General features: G+C 43.2%; 1 protein-coding gene across 17 annotated transcripts in view; it reads right to left on the bottom strand.

Annotated features, from left to right (window-relative positions):
• LOC144936108 (protein furry homolog-like) overlaps window positions 1–21,319 on the bottom strand; it is a 267,791-nt gene that overhangs the window by 90,209 nt on the left and 156,263 nt on the right. For all 17 annotated transcript variants that reach the window (XM_078862979.1, XM_078862980.1, XM_078862964.1 and 14 more), the window contains 6 exons: window positions 15,892–16,031; window positions 12,572–12,668; window positions 6,135–6,214; window positions 4,770–4,850; window positions 3,624–3,792; window positions 2,626–2,718 (listed from right to left, as the gene is read on the bottom strand). In XM_078862979.1, the coding sequence (XP_078719105.1) occupies window positions 2,626–2,718; window positions 3,624–3,792; window positions 4,770–4,850; window positions 6,135–6,214; window positions 12,572–12,668; window positions 15,892–16,031 (660 nt within the window). The remainder of the gene's footprint in view (window positions 1–2,625; window positions 2,719–3,623; window positions 3,793–4,769; window positions 4,851–6,134; window positions 6,215–12,571; window positions 12,669–15,891; window positions 16,032–21,319) is intronic.

Genomic DNA, 21,319 nt, shown 5'->3' with positions numbered 1-21,319 from the left:
CCAGGGTTTACAAAATGAGTACCACTTGCAGGAATTCACCAGTGGCCACCCTATGAATCAGTGTTCTTCATTGCAATGCCCCTGATGTGCAGCCCCTGGCAATTCAAAAATGTGAAAACACCCCATCATGCTGTCCAACCCCAATGGTTTCAAATGTGTGGCGGCCCTCACACTAAAGTCGTACTAGCGAAAATGTCCCACCTCTGAAAATGAGTGTTGAACACTGCAACAAATATACTGGTCCCTGCCACAGGACTGTGGAAATTCCATGAATACCTAGGGCTGCCATTGGAAGTGCCGTCTTGATATATATTTGCATGCAGAAATACATTGACCCTTGGGTTATTGTCAAGTGTTAAATGTGGATATGACAAAATACATTTCTGAATACACAACGAGCAGTAAAATAGGTAGAAAAGCAATAAAAATGTGGCTTGTTTTTTAGATTCGTAGCTTAAATATTTAAAGAAAAGCTTTAATATGAGAAATAAAAAATATATATTGTATGTTACTATAAACTTCGCATTAGAAAAGGTGATGGCAAATATAAGCAGTAACATTAACATAACAAAATATCGCAATATTTAATTAAAATTAGGTTATTGCTCCATACCCTTGCGATAATGAATTGTGTGCCAGCCTGGCCCCTTATTGCGATAAATGTGCACACTTTAATTTAATTCCTTCCAGGCTATTCTCATCCCACTGTAATCTTCCCTTCACCTCCCTTCAGTACATGGACGCCACTATTTCTGTGCTCCCCCTAGAGCTACATGAAAGCCATTACTGGTAAGGCATGCTCTACTGCACATTTATAGCATTTTTAAATTCAGCACCTTCGACTAAATCCAAGTGCTTTTATATCTCACAAAACGCCACAAAATTGTCAAGACACACTGATTAATTTCTGAGCTATCAGCAACTACAGAAAGAATCTAAATTAGTGTTAAAGTGTTCGTGGTCATATGCATATCCTATATCAACAGATCTCCAAATTGCTGTGATGATGACTTGCTATTTAGCATACTGAATTGAACTCATTGTAATGCAAGAGTTTTCAACCGGCTGGGTGGTGCCTTGCAAATGGCAGGTTGACAGTGGAAATCCCAGGGCTAGGCTTTGACTCATCCATCTATTCCCCTAGGGTGTATAAAATAAGTACCATTTTGCAGGAAGTCAACAGAGGTGGTACATTTCCATAATTGGACCCTTACACAGGAATGTGCCATTTATACCACTGACTTAGGGCCATGATGGAGATCAACACTGCCTCATGTTCTTTTGAGCAGGGATATAATCCAATTTGAAAGTATGCTTAATACCTTCCTTTGCTTATATATATATGATTACCTCAGGCAGTTCTGTAGCCTACAGATTAGAGCAATAAATATAATGTTCAACTGCAGATCAGCACAAATGCACACGAAGTGACAGCTGAGAATAAAATCATTGTTATTTTAATCAATAGGTTCAGCTGGGATATAGTTGAGGTAGTAGAGCAGCAGGCTTCCAGTCAAGAGGACCTGAATTCAAATCCTGACTCAGGTCATCCAACCTCAGCCCCATCATCATCAGTGTCTACACGATCAGTAAAACGTATTTAGTAACACACCAAGGTGTGCTCACAACACTTAGTCTTGAAAAGTAATACAATCTTGATTTGAAGCTTTTGTGACTGCAGGAATCTATACTCTTTGGTTCTTTCGGTAAAGTCACGTAGAAGGGAAATAATAAAATAATACTAAATATAGTTTTATTTATTTTATTTTATTATTTCCCTTCTACGTGACTTTACCGAAAGAACCAAGAAAAATGAAAACAATGTCAAGCTATTGGATTACAATATCTGATAAGAGTAATACGTGATGAGTAACTGGTTACTCCCCAACATATGGCATAGAAATGTGGAATTTCCATGCAACACTGGCTCAGGACGTATTCACACACCATTTTAAGCTCCGTGAGAACAGCAACATTTTTGAACCGGAAGACACCAACATCATTTTCCCATGTGCAAGAACACAACACAGGGGGGGACGTGGTGACATCTGTCTCTTAACACAGCCAGGCAAACCAGAAATAGCTTAATTTATCAGCCCAATGTAATGGCAAGTCCTAGGTCCCTATGCGTAACCATGCGGTTCACAGCAAGGTCCACAGATTGGCAAGAAGAATGATAGGGAATGGTTGTGAACGAGACACCGGAACATTAATCAACAGTGAAAGTACCACTGCAATTCACAGCTGTGCAGATGATGGAAAATGGCTAAAATGCAATGAGCCGAATTCTATTCGTTTCTGTCAAATATGCAGCCATTGGAAAGATAGTTCGGTTTGATAGTCTTGTTTGACCCAAAAACTCATTAATGCAAAAGACACTGAACCATTTGTTAGGTGCTCTGTTACTGAATTAAAATTTTAAAAAGTATGACATTGCATGCAATGAGTGAGACTATCTATTTAAATAATGTGCGATCAACAACATTTTTGTTATTAAAAATAAGTTACGTTACAGTATTATTTCCAATAAATGTAGTTTTATGCCATGTTGCATCACGTGATTTTACCATTAAACATCGGCTTGCAGACACGTACGTGCAATTGAGCGTTTGTAATGTGACTTACTGCTGCAACGGGAATTAGAATTTCCACAAAGAGGCCAGCCAGGGCGTGCTTGATGTCCTTATCCTTGACTTCCAGGAAGTATTTGGCACACTCCTGCATATACAAAGACAAAAACACCCCCCATAGAGCCTTAACAGACAGTTGGGGCAAGCGCTGTTAGTGAGCACCTATAAAAGCTGGCACGGCACATGAGGGGGTGGTTGGCCAGCACCACGCCCGTCCGCCTTTGTCTCCCTAAGTGGCAATGTTTCCACACAGCACCAAGTACTCATTTGAGGCCGAGTCGACCTAGGCCCAGGATCGGTTCAGATAATTGTCACTGGTGTTGACCGTGAGCGGGAATCGAACTCGGGTGGCTGGGTTCGTAGCACGGCGCGCTAACCAACCACTACACTCCTGTGCTTGATGTCCTTATCCTTGACTTCCAGGAAGTATTTGGCACACTTCTGCATATACACATGTATACACACGGATAAACATCCCCTGTTTAAGCAATGTGAGGCAAGTGCTATTAGCCAGCACCAATTAAGGTCAGCAGGACAAACAAGGGGGTGGGGTGGCAGAAACACACATTCCTGGATCATTTTGTCTGCACAGTACACGGATGCTGAACGCACAGCGCACCAGGTGCTCATTTTAAGCCAAATCAATCTAGGGCAGGGTCAGGTAAGCCTAACGGACCAAATCCCACAAGAAAACACGTTAAGAAATTGACATCGAATTGCCAAGTATCACAGTGCGCTGTGGTAATGACTGTGCCTCCATTATCCACACAATCTCATACAAACACTCCACACACGCACATATTAACATTTAACCATGGGAATTTGGGAGGCAAAAGCTCAAACACATCTATGTGTGAATAAGGCCGCACACATTATTCACGGGGACAGAAGTTGGCCTGGCTGAGCATTATTATCGCACAGAGCCAAAGCGGACAGGGTCCATCGTTGTTCGAATGTGCTGTGTGTATGAGGAGGCAAGAGCCTTCTCCTCACCCCCATGAATTGAAAGGAGTCTTCAAACTCTTCCACTGGGTACATCTTGACCCTGAAGAACTTTAGGCCAACGATCAGGCTGATGATGCTCTGAACGACCAGGGGACTCTGCTCTTTCTGCCGCAGCTCCTTCAGCTCCGTCATGAACTTCTTCCTCACCGCCTGGAACCTGGCCGGATTTAGGGAACACGTGGCGGAGGGGGGTACCATGAGCTCATCATTGAACCCTAAAGCTGCGAATGTTGCTCTCGAGCGAGCCAACTCAACTCGGTTCGTGTAAGCGGCTGTTACATTCTGCAGGAGTCACCACCACAACTTGTACCACCAGCTACATAAACTGGACTTTAACAACCCCTTTTTCATAGGACAACCGAGCCGTACTGGATCCATGCCAAGCCAGGCCAGCTTGGCTCAGGAAGCACGAGGTTGTTTTAGAAGCAGAGTCGTACCGATGGCCTCACACGCAATGGACACGTCGAGACGCACGTAGTTCAATGAACTGACATCACACGCAATGGATGTATTATCACCGCCGCTTGGCCCCAAGCAAGTTTCAGATGTTTTTGGAGGTCCAGCGTGGCATTGTTTGGTTCTGGCTCAACTTTGAAAAAAGCCAGTGGAAAACCACCCATTACTGTAAGGGGTCCTGCGTCGACTTGCAGCCAGTGATAAAGGAGTCGAACACTCTTTAAGGAGTAAACAATTGTGTGGCAGTGCTATAGCACAAATCCCAAATCACGTGCAAGTGAAAAGTTAGATCTGTCCGGGTGGTATGGTGGCATGAGTGCTCAACTCACAATGGAAGGCTGGGAATTCAAACCTTGGTCAGAGGGTTAACTCAGGCTAGTATCCCACTGGACTCAATTCAAAAGTTCCTATTACCGTGAGAAATCAGCAGTGGTTTATCCTATGGAGAGACTGGACTATCACAGGAATGTGACATTTTCTCCCCCGGGGCTCAGAGCTACTGACAGATGTGAGCTAAACCCGAATTTTTTTAAGGCAGGGAGACACTGGCTTAATGCTGGCTTTTTGTTGTTGCGATATGCACACCTTACATATTACAGTATGAGATACTTTGCAACTTTGGAGAATTGCAGTTTGAATGCCAGTAGAGTGTTCTGCAGGTGAGCGAGCGACACTTACTTTGATTGTGCTAGAACGCCAATCACCTCCGCATAGAGGTCTGCGACAATGTGCAAATTCGCAGTGTTCGGTCCATTGTACCTGCAGCGGCAGCGGGGATGTCACCGTCAGTGGACAATTCACCCGAACATAAAAAAAACAATAAAACGCACCACCACCACCAGAAGCAAGTTTCTCTAAAATCCTATTCCCACGCGCTTCATTTCGACATTTTCAATACAACCGAAGTGTTTATTCACTGTGATTTCACACCTTTTACGTTGCAGTAATATTATTGTGCAGTTTTTTTGAAAGCTACAATTGAACTTGTGAGGAGTGTCAAGGTATTTTGTTTTACCCTTAGGCTTCACAAGCATTCCATATCCATGGTGGAATGTGCTTAAATCGACTTTGGACCACATAATATGGCCAGCTGCTTGCCAGGAACAATTATCCAAATATGGGCAAAATGTTACGTTATTAGTTGGATGTTAGTTTTACCATGTGTTCCTTACATTAATCAAACACTCTGCCCAACGACTCATATTGAACTAGCTATGCATGTATACTTGAGTTTACCATTATAAAACACTTATGAAAAAAACATTCAGTACAATTATTCCGTACATGACATTTTTAGCCAAGTTAATCATAATTATACTCTAATAATAATCCTGTGCATGCATATGCCGCTTACTTAACAGCCTCCGCACCTCAAAGCTCCTTGCGTCACATCCCATCTCAAACATTCGAAGGGGAGCCCCCATTTCCAACTGTGCCTGTGCAGTACAAGTTGGCTCAGCACTGGCCTGCTGGTGGGAATTAGTCGGCCGGTAGGGGGCGATGATTGCCATGTGTAAACCCAATTGAGTAAGTTGTAGTCCGTATACCTATACTGATATACATCTGATAAGTTGCAGATGCTTTATGAGAGCTGTCGTTCAAATAGCTACGCTGAACTAATGCGAGGTTCAATTTGAAAACCAATTTTTACGTATTCATCACGTGTGATAATGCAACGACAGTCATGATAAGTTTGCAATGTTGAAAATAAAGTGGAGCTCTTCGTATGGATTTGCCTGTACTATTATTTTCTCATCCTCCAAACTTCGTCACACGCATAGTTCAACACAGCGAAACAATAACAACTTCATGTGATTGCCTGGGCGCGGTCTCAAATTCGGTGCACTGACTCAACCGATTTAGATCAAGTATAGACTAAAGCTCAAACATTGAGGCAAAACAACATCCTAAGGAGGTGCACGAACGTCAATATGCAAGCCCCCTTTGCTGACAGACACGCAATGTAACTGGTTGCAAAAATATTATTAATTACGTGGTTACACTTGCTGTCAGGAGAATGTGCATGATGTCGGCAAGACTTACCCTTCTTTGGGTTTAAAGTGCTTAAAAGCTAAGTTAATCACATCTTGCAGCAACGAATCTGGAACAGGGTGGACAGGAATCTGCAAAGTAAACAAAGTGACATTACATTATAAACTGGAAATATTGCCAAATGCTCCAGGCACAGTTTATGCCTCGCCCCATCTGACCTTAAAAGAACGTTTGCCGGCAGCATTCTCAAAGTAATTATGAGCCGTGTGCCTATTTTAAATAAGCGATTTAACTTTTAAAACGCAGTGATTTCAAAAGTCCCAAAAGAGGCCGAGGAAATCTGGACAGTAAAGGTAACCGTGAGCGAACCATCATGTTTAAAAAATGGAATGCCTAAAGCTCTTTTGTAAGTGTTATTCGAGTAATCACAATCACCACCACCATCAGCCATGATCTATCTACTGCTGAATAAAGTGCCTCTTAAGCCATTCCCATCTCTAACTACTTCATATGTTTAACCTCTTTTGGACTGTACATAGCCAACCTTGCTAATCGGAGGTGCTCCTTATTTCGATTTCCCACTAAAATAAACCTCCATCAGTTTCCACCTCCGATTAGCACGGTTCGCTATGTATGGTGCGAAAGAACTTCAACGTACATAAATACATATTGTTAACGCCACCGATAATGTGGTATGGTCAGGTGTCTCTGTAGTTAAAGTGCTTCACATAGCATCGGATGGTTGGGAGTTCAAATGCCAGTGAGGGGTCCCCTCAGGCCAACATTGATTTGGTGGATGATAAAATAATAAACGAGATTTGAAGTTTTCGTGACTGCAGGGATCCATACTATTTGGTTCTTTCGGAAAAGTCACGTAGGTATAAAATAAATTAAATTAAATCACGACGGGCGCAACACAAGCGTCCGTCATCAGGTGGGACAACCACAGCAAGAAACAATTGCTGATTGCTGTGGTTGTCTCACCTGATGATGGACGCTTGTGTTGCGCCCGAAACGTCGTGATTTAATTTATTTTAACTTTACCGAAAGAACAAAAGAGTAATAGCCAACTCACAGGAAGTCAACAGTGGTCATGAGCACTTCCCCAATCCTAGTTTTAGTGGAGACAGTTTGACTTTACGAGACATGAATGAGTTGTAATCTTTAATTGGTTGGATTAGCTGAAAATTGCATTTTTAAAGCCACTAGGTAATTTTCAACGGGGAATTGCTGAAGTCGTGATGCTAGCTGTAAAAATGTTGAGTGAAGCGCTCTGCTTAATTGCCACCCTTAAATTCCTCTTTACCACATGCAGTCACCAATTGTTACATCCTCATCGGTGCCTTATTTTCCATAAATTCCCCACATCAAATGTAAAACTTGTACTATTATCAACCTCAATTAGGACAAACTTCGGCAAGGTGAACGTTGACAAACGGATAATGACATTACTGTTGCGCGTCACTGAGATATTCAACGTCCATACAAAGAAAATCAATAAGGACAATTTATGATGTCGGTCACACATCGTGGAAACTAATTAGCCTCCAAATTTTTCCAACACTTCGCCAAAGTGAATTATTTCAGATAAAAATGCTAGATCACAGCATTTAAAATTACCAATGCTCTTCGAGACAAAAACACCCCACCACATTACTCCTCGATGACACTGGCTGGGGAACCATAAACCGCATTAAGAACATCAACAGGCCAATGCACACATCTCCTTTATGAATGGAAATTTAATGACAAGCCACAGTACAATTGTGACTTGTGTCTCTATGGGTTTACTATAAAGTTCAGAAAGATATATAGAGACACATAATGACCACATCGAGATACACAGAGACCCATAGAGATACATTTGAGACCAGCCACAGTCGTGTGACTGTGGCCATGCAACCCAAACTAGGAACCATTAAGTAAACCAGTGTAGTTTTCACTCATTCAACAAAGAAATAGCAAAACTACACAAACTCTCTGTCTCTCCTGAAGCCCTCTCGTGGCTATCAAACCTCGACATTGGCATTAGCTCCTGAACGTAATCCCATACACAAGTGTAGAAATGCTATTCATCATAATCTGGGTTTTCAAACAAAATTATCTAATACAAGGTCCAAAGTATGCAACACAATTCATGTCTTGTCTTCACTGTATCTGTGGGGTTCTCAAAAAAAATATACTTTTTTATGATGCCCTGCCCCATCAATTGTTTTACGTGTGCATTGTAACACTTCCCCAACTACAGTTGAAAAGCTCCCCTCAATCGGCAGCGGGGGTTCATGATAACGCTCATAAAAAATATCCAATATAAGTAAAATCTTTCACGTAGATTTGTGTTGGTATGGTGGAATAACCCGACAGAAAACAGGCTAAATTTATCAATGGGTTACTCGTTAAGTAGGCAAAAAAAAAACAATCAGCCTTTTCGGCCACGGTGATGACGCCACACGCCAGGCGATAATATCACGCTTCACGTCATGATGCTTCCTTGTTTACATCAGTCATGAGAAAACTTTGGACTAGAAGCCGTCTCTCCATGGTACGAATCGACCAAACCACCGTGTGTGCTAAATTACATCATGAATATGTGAATCATTCAGACAATGCATTCTGCATGTATATGTCTATTGGAAGAGATGAAAGAGTGGACCATGGGTTAATAATGGGAACACTCATATATTTTTTATGAAATAACTAGCTTTACTACCCGGCTTCGCCCGAGACTTGGATTCTAGTCTTGGATTAATACAGGGCCTACCGCGGAGAGTGGGGGGGGTGGATCCGTGACGTCAGCAGGCACACTGCGTAACGCTGCCGCATGCGGGTGATGTCACAGATATGACGTCACCGCTCACTTGCCGTGCAAAATATGCATTATTGCGCCCCCCCGCACCCCAAAATACAAAAGTAAATTTTTATACTTTTTGAATTGTGTAGTCTGGAAGCTACCCACATGCCAAATTTCAAGTTTGTTGCATGTCGGGAAGTATGCTAAGCATTTCGAACAGACACACATTCACAAATTTCCCTTTTATATATATAAGTTATATCTTTGCCATTTTAAGTTTAGTTAAACGCAAAATGACAATATAAATGCTTTATATTGTGGCACGAGGCCAGCCTCTACTAACGAGTCTAATAGACTCTGGTAGTCTAATAGACCCTGGTGTTTTGGAGAATGCATTTGCTTTGGTTATTTAAATTCTGGTTTATAATGTGTGCACTGACCTTGACATAATAAGTACTGTATCCATCTGAAACATTACAGTTCTATCTTATCTTATCTAGATTTGCAAAGCGCCTTTTCCTCGGCACTTTAGAGCAATTATAAAATTGTATACAAGATGATAATTATTTGAAATAAAAAATTGGGTTATTGAAAGTGGTGGTGTAGTTCGAGTGATGGTAGAACAGGAGAGAGTGAAACAAGAGGGCTTGGGATAGGCATGGCCGTATCTTGGGGTGGAGGCGGGGGGGGGCGACGGAAAGTTGGGGCGCGGGAAAGTAATGAGGCATTGCACTGGGAAGACAAAGGGGGTCGGGGCCAGGGATGGAAGCAGGGCCACTGCGAGTGGTAGCCCGCCACTAATAGGCGACAAAGCCTTTGCCGTTGCAGCACCAACGTTTTGGAACAACAACAACCTTGTTACCTCCCTTAACATCGTAAATCTTCCTTAAAAAAATATCCCAAAGCAGAAGATTAGCGCTGAGATACCGCAGTCGCATTTGCAATGCGATTTGTAACTTTGATCCTTACCCGTGTATCGATAGTTCAATGTTAATGTGGCATTTTATTGAGGGAGTACTGCTGTGCAGGGTTATCTTGGTGTGGTCTGGGACTAGATTTGAAGTTTTCGTGACTGCAGGGATCCATACTCTTTGGTTCTTTCGGTAAAGTCACGTAGGTAAAAATAAAACAAAATAAATTAAATCACATTTAATTAAATCACATTTAATTTATTTTGTTTTATTTTATACCTACGTGACTTTACCGAAAGAACCAAAGAGTACGGTCTGGGACTTTTTTTGTTGTTTTGCTGCCTTACCCAAGCTTGATAAATCGGACTGATAGGTTATGCATTTATACTTAGTGATTTGCTTAACTTTTCTCTATTTTGAACTCCTATTGTGTTTTTGTATTGTTTACTGTTGTAATTTGCTGACTTGCCCATAATGGACATCTGTCAAAGAGCTTCATACCTCATCGGATTCCTCCTGCAGTCTGAATAAAGATTATGATTCTGAATTAAAAATAGACATGTCAATGCTTAAACTTGCAACAGTTGCCTACTGGCAAAAACAAGATTTGTAAATTTTTGGAAAAATATATTCCTGGGTCTTTCGAAAAAGTCACGTAGATAGGTTCAAATAAAATAACAAAAAAATAACAAAAAACGACGACGTTTCGATCACAACATAACAAAAAACTACGACGTTTCGATCGCAACACAAGCGGTCGTCTTCAGGAAGAACCTTTCGACGTGGCTTTACCAGAAGACCCAAAAATATGAATTCCTGCAGCCACGAAAGCTTTAAGTCAAGATTTTGGAAGAATGTATGTGGAAATTAATCATTGCTTAAGGATCGGCTCATAATGCATACAAATTAAAGAGACGCTCATTAAGTTCACATTTCCAAACCAAACATAGCGTGTTTGTTATGAAAATAAGACTTTTTAAAATAAAATTTCCCAAAGAGAAAACGCATACAGAAGGGAATGCAATCCATCTGCCAATACATAATCATGACGTGTTTTTTGCCTTTACAAAATTTAAAATTCTCTCCATTTACAAAAAAATATATATCCTTTCTTTATACGGTAGAACTTCACTGAGTCACCAGACTTTCAGGATGGTCCTCCATTTGGTTCTTTAGCAAATTCGTTAGTGGATTAATAAAGATGTTTTTCTTTTTCCCCCAAATGTATTCCAATCGCGCGACTGGCATCTAGTTTGGCAGCCTATCCTCTAACCCCCTCCCTGCCACTACCACCACCATGTGTTTTAGAAAATCTCGCAGAAAGAGATTTCACAAAACTACTTCTCACATCTGTTCAAAGCGCCCTTTTGTATCCGCACAATAGAAAGTGCATATTCCCTCCCGCACCTTAAAACTTAAATGTTAATTCACATGACGATAAAATGGCATTTTTTTCAGAGCTACAACTTTTACAAATTAAGTACAATCCTAAGATTAACGAGATAACATTTTGCGTGCAGTCGACGCTGACCAGGCTGCGTAGTCCATAACTCGCTACTCTTGAGAACCTGGATTAATCACAGGTGACTGCCCAGATTGAACCTCAAGGGGTCTCAGTGGTCGCGATTAAGCGCTCTGCCTTGAGTCACAAAGCCACCCTTCCCTTCGTGCATATTCAGTGCATGCAAAAAAAGGTGGAGCCAACCAGAAAATACACGAACACGGGGGAATAGAACACAGCAGTACGGAACTGTACAGCATCTCGCAATGTGGCTGCATTTATATGCAACCGCATTGCGAGATGCTGTACAGAGATAGTTGATACGTTGAAGTTTCTAGAGAAAAACAGACAGATGGAAAAAGAAAGAACGATCTTGAGGCTGGATTTCAATGGAGTCATTAGAAAGGATGACTCATGAAAAGGAGTTCCAGATTATTGGGGTCAGCAGAGGAGAATGAGCAATATCCCACTGAGTGAAAGTTGACTGGGGGCTTTAGAGAAATGGTTGGTTGCTGGAGCAGAGAGTATATGGAAGGGAGTAGAGTAAGATGAGTTGGAAGAGGTAGGCAGGAGCAAGTCCATGGGGGATATTGAATATGGTGAGAGGGATCATAAATTTGATCTGGGATTGAATTGGGAGCCAGCAAAACGACTGGAGCACTGGGGTGATGTGGTATTTTTATATCCTCCCTGTGCCCTATCACGATTCTATTCTTGTTCGCTTCTGGCTCCCTTTGTTATTGTTATTGTAACGTTCTGATTGTTGTTGTAACATTCGGACCTCATGCCCTTACTGGACATCTGTGAAAAAGAGCTTCATAGTTCATCGGATTCCTTCAGTACAAATCAATATTCTGATACTGGAACAAGCTGCCCCTACACGTCAATCAGACTCAGTCTATTTTTCATTCTTTCCTTAAACTCTCTACTTAATTTCCCTCCCTTACCCAAATGCCTCTTCCCCCTCCCTTACCCATCATTAACACCATCATCATCATCATCCCCTTTACCAACTTCCCGACCCATTCATCATCACTTGCTCATCATTAAACACTCATTGTCACTTTCATCATCGTTCATTTCACACACAATCATATTCATGCAACTACCATCCTTCTCATCGACTCGTCTCATCTCATCACACACTTCTGCTCTACAAATAGCTGACTCTTTGTTCAGCGCCTTGGTTAAAGCATCATATAAGTTCAAAAATAAGATAGGATTTTCGATGCGAAAACACATGGTGCATTCATAACTCTAAATGGGGTGGAAAAGCAGACTGCACCTGCTTGAGGACTTCAATCAACACAAGGCAGAAGATGAAGTCGATCGCCAGCTCGCGTTTCTCCATCACGGGGTCCCGCTCTCGTGAAGGCTCTTCCCTGCAAACACGGTAACAAAGCAAGCACTGCAGGGCGCGCTCGGATGTCAACACGGGGCTTAGCGTGCTCAGACAAGTGGCACACCAGCCGTGCCTTTGATAATTAACTTGACAGAGGCACTCGGAGGCTCGCGTGTAAACACATACTGGCCTCCGCACAACACAAGCCAGGGCGAAGCTTGTCCGCATTCAGTCACGCAGACTGTTGGAGGGAGTGCCATCAGCGAGCACCTATTAAGGCCAAAATATGCACTTTTAAATCTAAATTAAAAACTCATTTCTATAGAACTGCTTTTCGTGTTTAGTTTGTTGTCCTTAACCCGCATCTCCGATTAGCATGGTTGGCTGCGCATGGTGCAAAACAAGTTCAGCATACGTACATACACAGAACATCACACGAGAAGGTGGTGTGGCCAGAACTGTGCCTGGCCCCCTCTTTCTCTGCGGTACTAAGGTTGGTGGCCCAGGAGAGGCTTACGTCAAGTTCAGACATCAGTTGCTAATGGTCTTGTGCATGAATCAATACCAGTTTGTTGAGATTACAATGCGGTGAGAGCATCACAACCTCACGGTTTATACACACAGGCATGCAGGTGAATGTGAGTATTCTCACACGTACGCGTGTACACAGAAATACCTACTTGAATGCAGTATATAGTACTGTACGGCACTGAACAATATGAGGGCCTGCATAATGATAGATATGTAATAATTTCTCTAATTTTGTACAATTCAATGTCAGATGAGACTGCAAATATTGGAATGATTGAGTTACTGTGTGTAAAGGGAAATTATAAATATATTACCAATATACTGTAGAATATTGTTTGCATCGTATACACATGTACTATACAAACAACGCAATAATGCAACTTTTCACATCGAAGAATAAGATGCATCAACTGTTCCAATTTGAGCATTAATTAAATCAGGTCCATTCTCAAAAGAAGATAATCTGTGCTCATCTCTGTTGAGAGCTAAGCCAGAGGGTTGAAACATTCACATTCCCATGGCAGGGACCAGTTTGTCCACTTGAAAACCAACACGCTTGAAGGAATTGGCAAAATTAATTTTTTTTAAATTATTCCGGAGACTATGCTGTGTGTGCCGCATGTAGTAAATGTCGCAAAAATTATATATGAGCGGTATAAGAGCATCCCTGAGCTATTGATATTTTACGTCCAGTCGAGGCATTGGATGATGCAGTTGGGGGGGTTGCGAAGATAACTTTGTCTTTCACCGTGTAAAGCATTGATTTTTCTGTCCTGAGACTTCTCAACTAAAACTGACGTGTGGAGGGGGGGTGGGGGGTTAGCTGGAGGCATTCAGTTATCTCCCCTCACATTTGTATGTAGTTTAGTTGACCGCTCCACTGGATTTATGGCTCAACCACATTGCTCGCGCATCTACCAATGCAATCCTTGGCTGCCTCGTCTTCCCATTGCGGATGTTCATTGCTCGGTACATATTTGCATGCCAAGCTGACATACTGCGCGTAGCCTGGTATGCTGCACACCAAGCATGTGGCAATAACAGCCGCCATTCACTGTTAAGTGGTGAATGTGGCAGGCTAGGTGTGCACTATGATGCCAAGCCGAGTTAACATTGCCCAGCACGAGGTTATAAGAAACCGGGTGTTACAGATGTAGTGTCGTTGGTATGAGTACCGTTGTCTGGTACTGTAGGGGCGGAGCCTCTCCCTGGACACCGGATGGGCATACCAGGGGAGGCTGGGTAAACAGGAAGGGGCACGTGACGAGAGGTGGTGTGGACAGGGGGTGTCAGGGTTGAGGAACACGTGAGGTTGGCCCTGAACCCTCACGAAGGATCGGGAAAAGAGGCGTGGCCAAAGGCGGGGCCTGGCCACGCCGTAAGGATAAAAGCCGAGCCCCGGGGGGGGATTGGGGTCGATGCTGCTGGAAGAAACCATCGTCGGCGGCAGGTCTTCGGGTCGCTGGGTGCCGCGCACGTGAACCAGGATCGCGTTGGCTGACCCGGTCCGGTTTGTAGTTGCCCATCCAGAATGTAAATAGCCATCTACTCCAAGTGTATATAGCTAAGTGTAGGAACGGTGGGTTACCACCTAATGTTATTCCGTTAAGGGTTATGTGATGTTAGTTAATAAACCGTGTTGCCTCTAGTGTGTGCCTGATTGGACCCACTACACAGGTTAAAACAGCTCGATTTTTTAAGTAAAGTCAAAGTGGACCACAAACGTAGGTTTTCGTGGGTGCACTGTATAAGCTCTCTCCAGACGTGTTTCTGGGTAATAATTCGGGTCCTCCTCATTCAGAAACTGAATTCAGTTTGAGCTCGCAGCAAAAATTCAATTCAATTAAAAAATTATATTGTGAAATTAAACTCGTGTCCTTCTTCAGGATATGAATTCAGCTGAAGCTCACAGCAAAAATGCAATTAAATTAAAAAACTAAATTCAGAAATGCAATTCAGGTCCTTCTCCTTCAGGATCTGAATTCAGTTAAAGCTCGCAGCAAAAATTGTATTCAATTCAAAATTTCAATTCAAAAATGCAATTCGGGTCCTCCTTCAGGAACTGAACGCAGTTGAGACGCGCAGGAAAATTTCCATTAAAAAATGTAATTCGGATCCTCCTCCTTCAGGAACTGAATTCAGTTGGAGCTTGCAGCAAAAAGAAGCTGCCGGCACACGGAGAGCGAAAACGTCAGACACCGTATGCCAAGACAATAAAGGGGATTTATAACCTAAAAAAAAACCGAAGCGCTCAAGTCAAAGTGTCTCCCTGCTCCGTAAGCATTCATCTGCAATGGCGGACCCTGGCTCAGTGACCGAAACTCCACATTCTGATGGCTGGGGCCAGCAGTGTCTCCATGGGACAAGCAGCGTCTCCATGGGACAAGCAGCGTTGCCATTCCACATTGGGGGCACTTACTTTATCTGAACCTGGAAGGATTACAGACAACCCCCAACTAGGATTTGAACTTGGAACCTGTAAAATTCATATCCCAAAAGCACACACTGACACAAACACAGACAATGTACTGATACACACATACACTGATGCACTGGCTTATGTATGTTGAACTTATTTCGCACAGTACGTAGCCAAACGTGATAACCGGAGGTGCGGGGGAAGGACAACAATCTAAACAAACAGACAAAACTATTCTAAAGGAATGGACTGTCCATAATCGAGGTGTTAAACTGAAATGAGCCGCACATACTCCTCAGTTCTCAGGACTCACCCTTTGGATTTTGTGCTGGAGCGTGGCCGATAGCTGTGTGCGCCATCCTCGCACGCGATCTGCCGCCGGTACCAGTCGAAGAGCGTGCGCAGCAGGGAGGGCAGGCAATACTCGGCCACTGCGCTCAGCGAGCTTATGAGCTGCCGTCAGTGACACAACAACAACGGTGACAAGCTGGTTAACACGTGCTTTCTGCATCATGCTACTTACTATCTGTAAAATAATTCGGTGAATGAGAGCACTTGCCTTACCGAAGCAAACGGATTATTGATTAAACAATAAGAAACAATAAGAAAAGGTAATAAAACAGCAGGTGTTAAGATCTTCCAACACCAAATAGATAACAACTTGATTTGAAGCTTTCGTGACTGCAGGAATTACTCTGGTTCTTTTGGTAAAGTCACGTAGAAAATTTAAAGTCACGTAGAAACTTTACCAAAAGAACCAAAGAGTCATTCCTACAGTCACGAATGCTTCAAATCAAGTTTGAACCACCTCTACGGGGAGGATTACAGTTTGTTTTCTCTCTCTCTGTGTGTCTGTTTGTCAAATTTCACACTTAACTTCTAATTTAGCAATCTCTGGAGAACGCAATCAACCAGGCTATGCGTTAACTGTGTGTTAACCGACTTTCTGTATTGCATTGCAATACATTTCCAAAAAATTGCTAAGTTTGTTTTCTCAAACTGCCTATTTCTATCTATAAAATTTACCAGGCTCTCATATGTCCATTCGCTCTTTCTCTCCCCCAGCCGCTTTGGGTGGATTTCCACACAGCTCTATCATTGACATGCTAATTTCTCTGCTCCAGCAGACCCACCTCTCTCTCTGCACCCCTCTCTATTTAAGGCCTCGGCACACAGGCGTTGGGTCTCTGTTTGTCTATGTTGTGTCTCTCTCTGTGTGTCTGTGTTGTCTCTCTCTGTTTGTATGTCTGTCTGTGTGTCTCCGTGTCTGTGTTTTGTCTCTCTCTCAAATTTAGCAATCTTTGGAAGAACGTAATCAACCAGGCGAGGTGCTGACTTGTGTTGGCCGACTCTCTATGCTGTATTGCATTGTCTTTCTAATCTTGATTTGAGTTGGGACACTGTCTATAGGAAAGCCACCCACACGGATTCCTATCTAAAGCCCGACTCCCACCACCATCCAGCCCAGAAGAATTCCCTCATCAAAACACTACACCATAGGGCCCATTGTGTCTCCGACCAGCACCACCTAGCCAGTGAGCTTGAACACGTATGCTAGGCTCTCAGGAGGAATGGATATTCTGACCGCACAATCCATGGGTAGAAAACCATCTGAGGACCCAATCAAAACCATCTCCTTTCCATACATAGCAGGGGTCACCAAAACGATTTCCAAAATCTTAAACAAACTCAAGATCCAAGTTCGGTTCAATACAGTACACAAAATCCGTGATTTGATCCCATCCGTTGAAGGATACGATTCCGGACATGCAATGTCCTGGTGTCTCTAAGCTGAGTTGTGTCTGCGGCAGCAGTTACATTGGTGAAATGAGGCGACGTGTCTCAGACCGGGTTCGCGAACACAAAGCGGATTTGAAACACGGCAGAACTAACTCCTCGGCGGTGGTGGACCATGACATTGTTTTATCCGAGACCAAGGTGCTCTGCAAACCCTCGGGCAACCTTCAGAGATTTGTTCATGAAGCCATCCAGATATACAAACACAGACAAAACTTTAATCGAGAAGTTGGATTCAGATTGAGCAATCAAGTTTTAACTGCTATGATTTTCACTCACCCACCCGGTTGTCGTCGTACTCCCTCACCCACCCGGTTGTCATCGTCCGATTACGACTTGTACAACAAGTCCATTTACTTGCTAATTTCTCTAGCCCCACCCATCCCTGAACACCACAAACCCTCTTCCCTCTCCCTTGTAAACTCACACAGCCACACTCCTTCCCCCCCACTTCCCTCTCCCCTCCCGTGCCTATATAAAGCCATAATAGTTCACTAGGTTTGTTTTCTACCTGATGACGGTTGCTTGTGTTGCGATCGAAACGTCATATTCCATTATGTAATTTATTTTCTTTCTACGTGACTTTACAGAAAGAACCAAAGACCAAATAGATACCTTTTGCAACACATCAAGTCTGCATCAGCCTCACGTACTTGTGGCAAAACATGTTTAAAAAAAACATGCTCCAATAATACCATGCATTGTCTTTGAAACCGATTGACCTACACCAGAGATAGACTTCTTCATGGCCTCGTCTCACCAGCGATTGACCAGAGAACACCTTTTGGCAAAACGGTCCCATCGGTTCTAGATTTGAAGTTTTCGTGACTGCAGGGATCCATACTCTTTGATGGAGCATGCGGCCACACGGCCTGCCGCATGCTCCCCCTCCCTCGGTAACTTCGCTTGGTCTCCCGCTTCTAACACAATGCGCGTATATTTAATGACCATTGTGAAGTTTTTTTTTCCTAAATCGCCTCTGCTTGAATCAGCTTATACAGCATAATCTATCCATAATAGAGGTGTTTGGGTTAGATCGCGTAAATGTGTGTGGTTAAACCCGCTACCACCCGACACAGCCAACTAGTAAGGTTTGTCACGTAAACAGAACATGCCAATTCGTTACTAGTACAGCACACCGGTGTGTTGGTCGCGAAAACCTACGTATTAAACAGTATAAACTATATCCGGTTATATTCACATATTTACATGAAGTAAAATGACAGTGTTTTCCTGCTCATATCAATATGGGGTACGGCTAATCTCTGTTGATGAAATTTCACATGCCCACGACAGGGCCTGTCTATTTTTCATATGATTTTTTTTTACAAGGTAAGGCCACACGAAGCTATATAGCTATTTTGAGAAGTGACCTGGCCACAAGTGATAGCGCAACGAAGTGGCTTATTACGTGGAAAATGATCACAGCCAAATACTCTAAAGGCCCGTTTCTAAATGTGGAGGGAAAAAACGGAGAACCCGGAGAAAAATTCACGTGGCCCCATGGGGAGAGAGCCATGCAAACTCCAAATATACTGGGATCAGGGTCAAGATCGAACCCAGGAACTCCAAGCGAGGTAGTTCACATCTCACTACCACTCTCCATACAGTGATCATTGTTAACTTCCCACGTAAGCCTTATACTGACCCCCAAAGCAGGGGCCTGAAACAAAATAACAAGAGCAGCAATTTTTATTAGAATTCGGTAAAAAAAAAACAACCCTCAATATATCAAGAGCCGTAATGCATGCGAATAATGTCTTGAAGGAATCCTTAAAGAGCCGCATGCGGCTCCGGAGCCACAGGTTTCCCACCCCGTGCCCCGAGTGATGATGGAAGAACGTTATCCCCCCCCCCGGTTTGGGACGTGAACCCGCAATCATCAACTTGTGAGACAACCGCTCTGGCCGCGGAGTGCCACGTAGGCGGCCGGATTTGCATACGTTGCCGCCTCGTTTGCGGACGGCAATATTTCCACCGCTGTGCTTTGTGGAATGTGGTCAAGTAAACAGAGAGTGGAAATACTGTGTGGCAGGTTTGCTCAGTAGGCTAATGTCTGCGTTAGCATTGAACCAGCGCTGCTGAGATCCTGGTGTGAGTGCGGGACAGCCGCCCGTGATGAAAACGAGGCTCTGATGGAAAGTGAGTTCACGGCTCTCAGCCCGGGTCACCAATGATTGCACAGACAAATACCACATTATACGCGAGTTTTGTTTTACTTTATTTGGTCTTGGCCAGCACCAAGGGCCCAGAAAAGCCTCACCGAGCCTACAAAGTCTATTTCAGGAGGTTTCTGACAAGTTTTTCGCAGTATGGCTGCGATGTTGCTGTTGCTTTGTTTAACCCGAAAGTTGCAGGTAATTGTTCAGGATTCAGATGTTCTGTCAAGACCAGTTCCATTGTTTTTTTGCTATGTAAGGAAACCGAAGTACTCGGAAGAAACCGATGCAGAATAGGGGGAGAGAAAACATACATACTCAAGCGATGAAAAATGTGTAGAGACACAAAGACTGATTTCACAAAAAAAATGTCCCTTTCCTTTACTGCACATTCAAACTCTTCGTATGAAATTAGCACTCAGCCTGGGTTAATCCACTTGCCGGATGAAGGCCTGCCCAATCCGCCACCATCTCTCACAATCCTGAGAAAAAATAATCCACCATGTGGCTGCACACAAAGCGGATTTCATCGCTCCACCTCCTGGGTGGATGTCCTCTCAGAAGTATTCTGTTCCTTGGTTAACACTCGGTCAAATATTCTTCACTATCTGCCATCAGTATTTTCCAGTACTGTTAAGATATCGGGGAAAAAGTTTCGGAGCTCAGGATGTCGGTCCTTGGCCCTCAAAATTTGGAACGCTCTGCTTGAAGCACTGCACATAACCGGCGAGATTCTCCCAATTATAAAGAAAATAAAACCTACTTATTTGCCATGATATGTTAGATACATTTGAGATGTTTTTGTTTGTTTTTACCATCCAGCACTCTGAGGCTCTTTTGTGGGGGTCTGCTGCGCCTTATAAAAAATATGTTTTTGTTATTCTCAACAAAGCTTTGCTGAGACACAACCTCACTCACTGGGGTGGAACACCAGGAGGACTCATTTCAGAGCAATACCTGTCATGTTTATCTGGCATCGAAGCCCTATTTTGACATGACACTGACTCTTCAGACGGTAGCACGCACCAAAAATTCCTGTGGGTGCACCAAGCTATGTTTTGTTTTAGCGCATCCAAAGGTCTCAAGGTTTATTCAACAGGACATGTTTTTCAAGCGAGTGTTGAAACACCACATTCATTGTTGAACATATCCTGTTATTTAGTTTTGCAATTTGGAACCAAACATCACTGAACACTACCTACTGTAACGCGCTAGCAAGCAAAATAATAGGATGCATATGTATTGTACATTTAACAGAGCGAGATAAAATAAGAAAACTGCCAATTTTCAAGCGTCGCTACATTTGTACGTGAAAACAAATATAAGAGGTGTTCCCAGGTAAAAGATAAGGTGCCTAAGCCTACTGACGTCAACTTTATTGAGGACGATATTGGCATGCAAAATAAAGATTGATTTATCGATTGAAGCCACTGCTGGCAGAAGAGCCTCCACTAGACGGAGCTACAGGGAACCCCACATGAGGGTATTTTGCCTCCTCTTCCACGTTGGCTAGACGTCTTGGAAGAGGTGGACATACCCACACTTTACCCCACCTCATGCGACCTGCCGATTGATGGACTACGGTACACCCATTCATACTGCCGAAGAACAGAGGTGGCGGTACTCAAGAAAGTCGCCCCATTGTTTCAACTGCTGGGACGGGAGATTGAATCGAACCGGTGACCTAAGGATCGCAAGCCCGGTATGCGAACCAATGCACCACCTACAGCATCACTCAAGTGTTGAAATGTGACTTCAGATGTTGCTGAATGGTGACCACTGATA

Source organism: Lampetra fluviatilis, chromosome 15, assembly GCF_964198595.1.
Source record: "Lampetra fluviatilis chromosome 15, kcLamFluv1.1, whole genome shotgun sequence".
In the NCBI taxonomy this organism is placed as follows: Eukaryota; Metazoa; Chordata; class Hyperoartia; order Petromyzontiformes; family Petromyzontidae; genus Lampetra; species Lampetra fluviatilis.
Note: the sequence above shows the minus strand (reverse complement) of the source record. Positions and strands in the feature narration are given on the sequence as shown.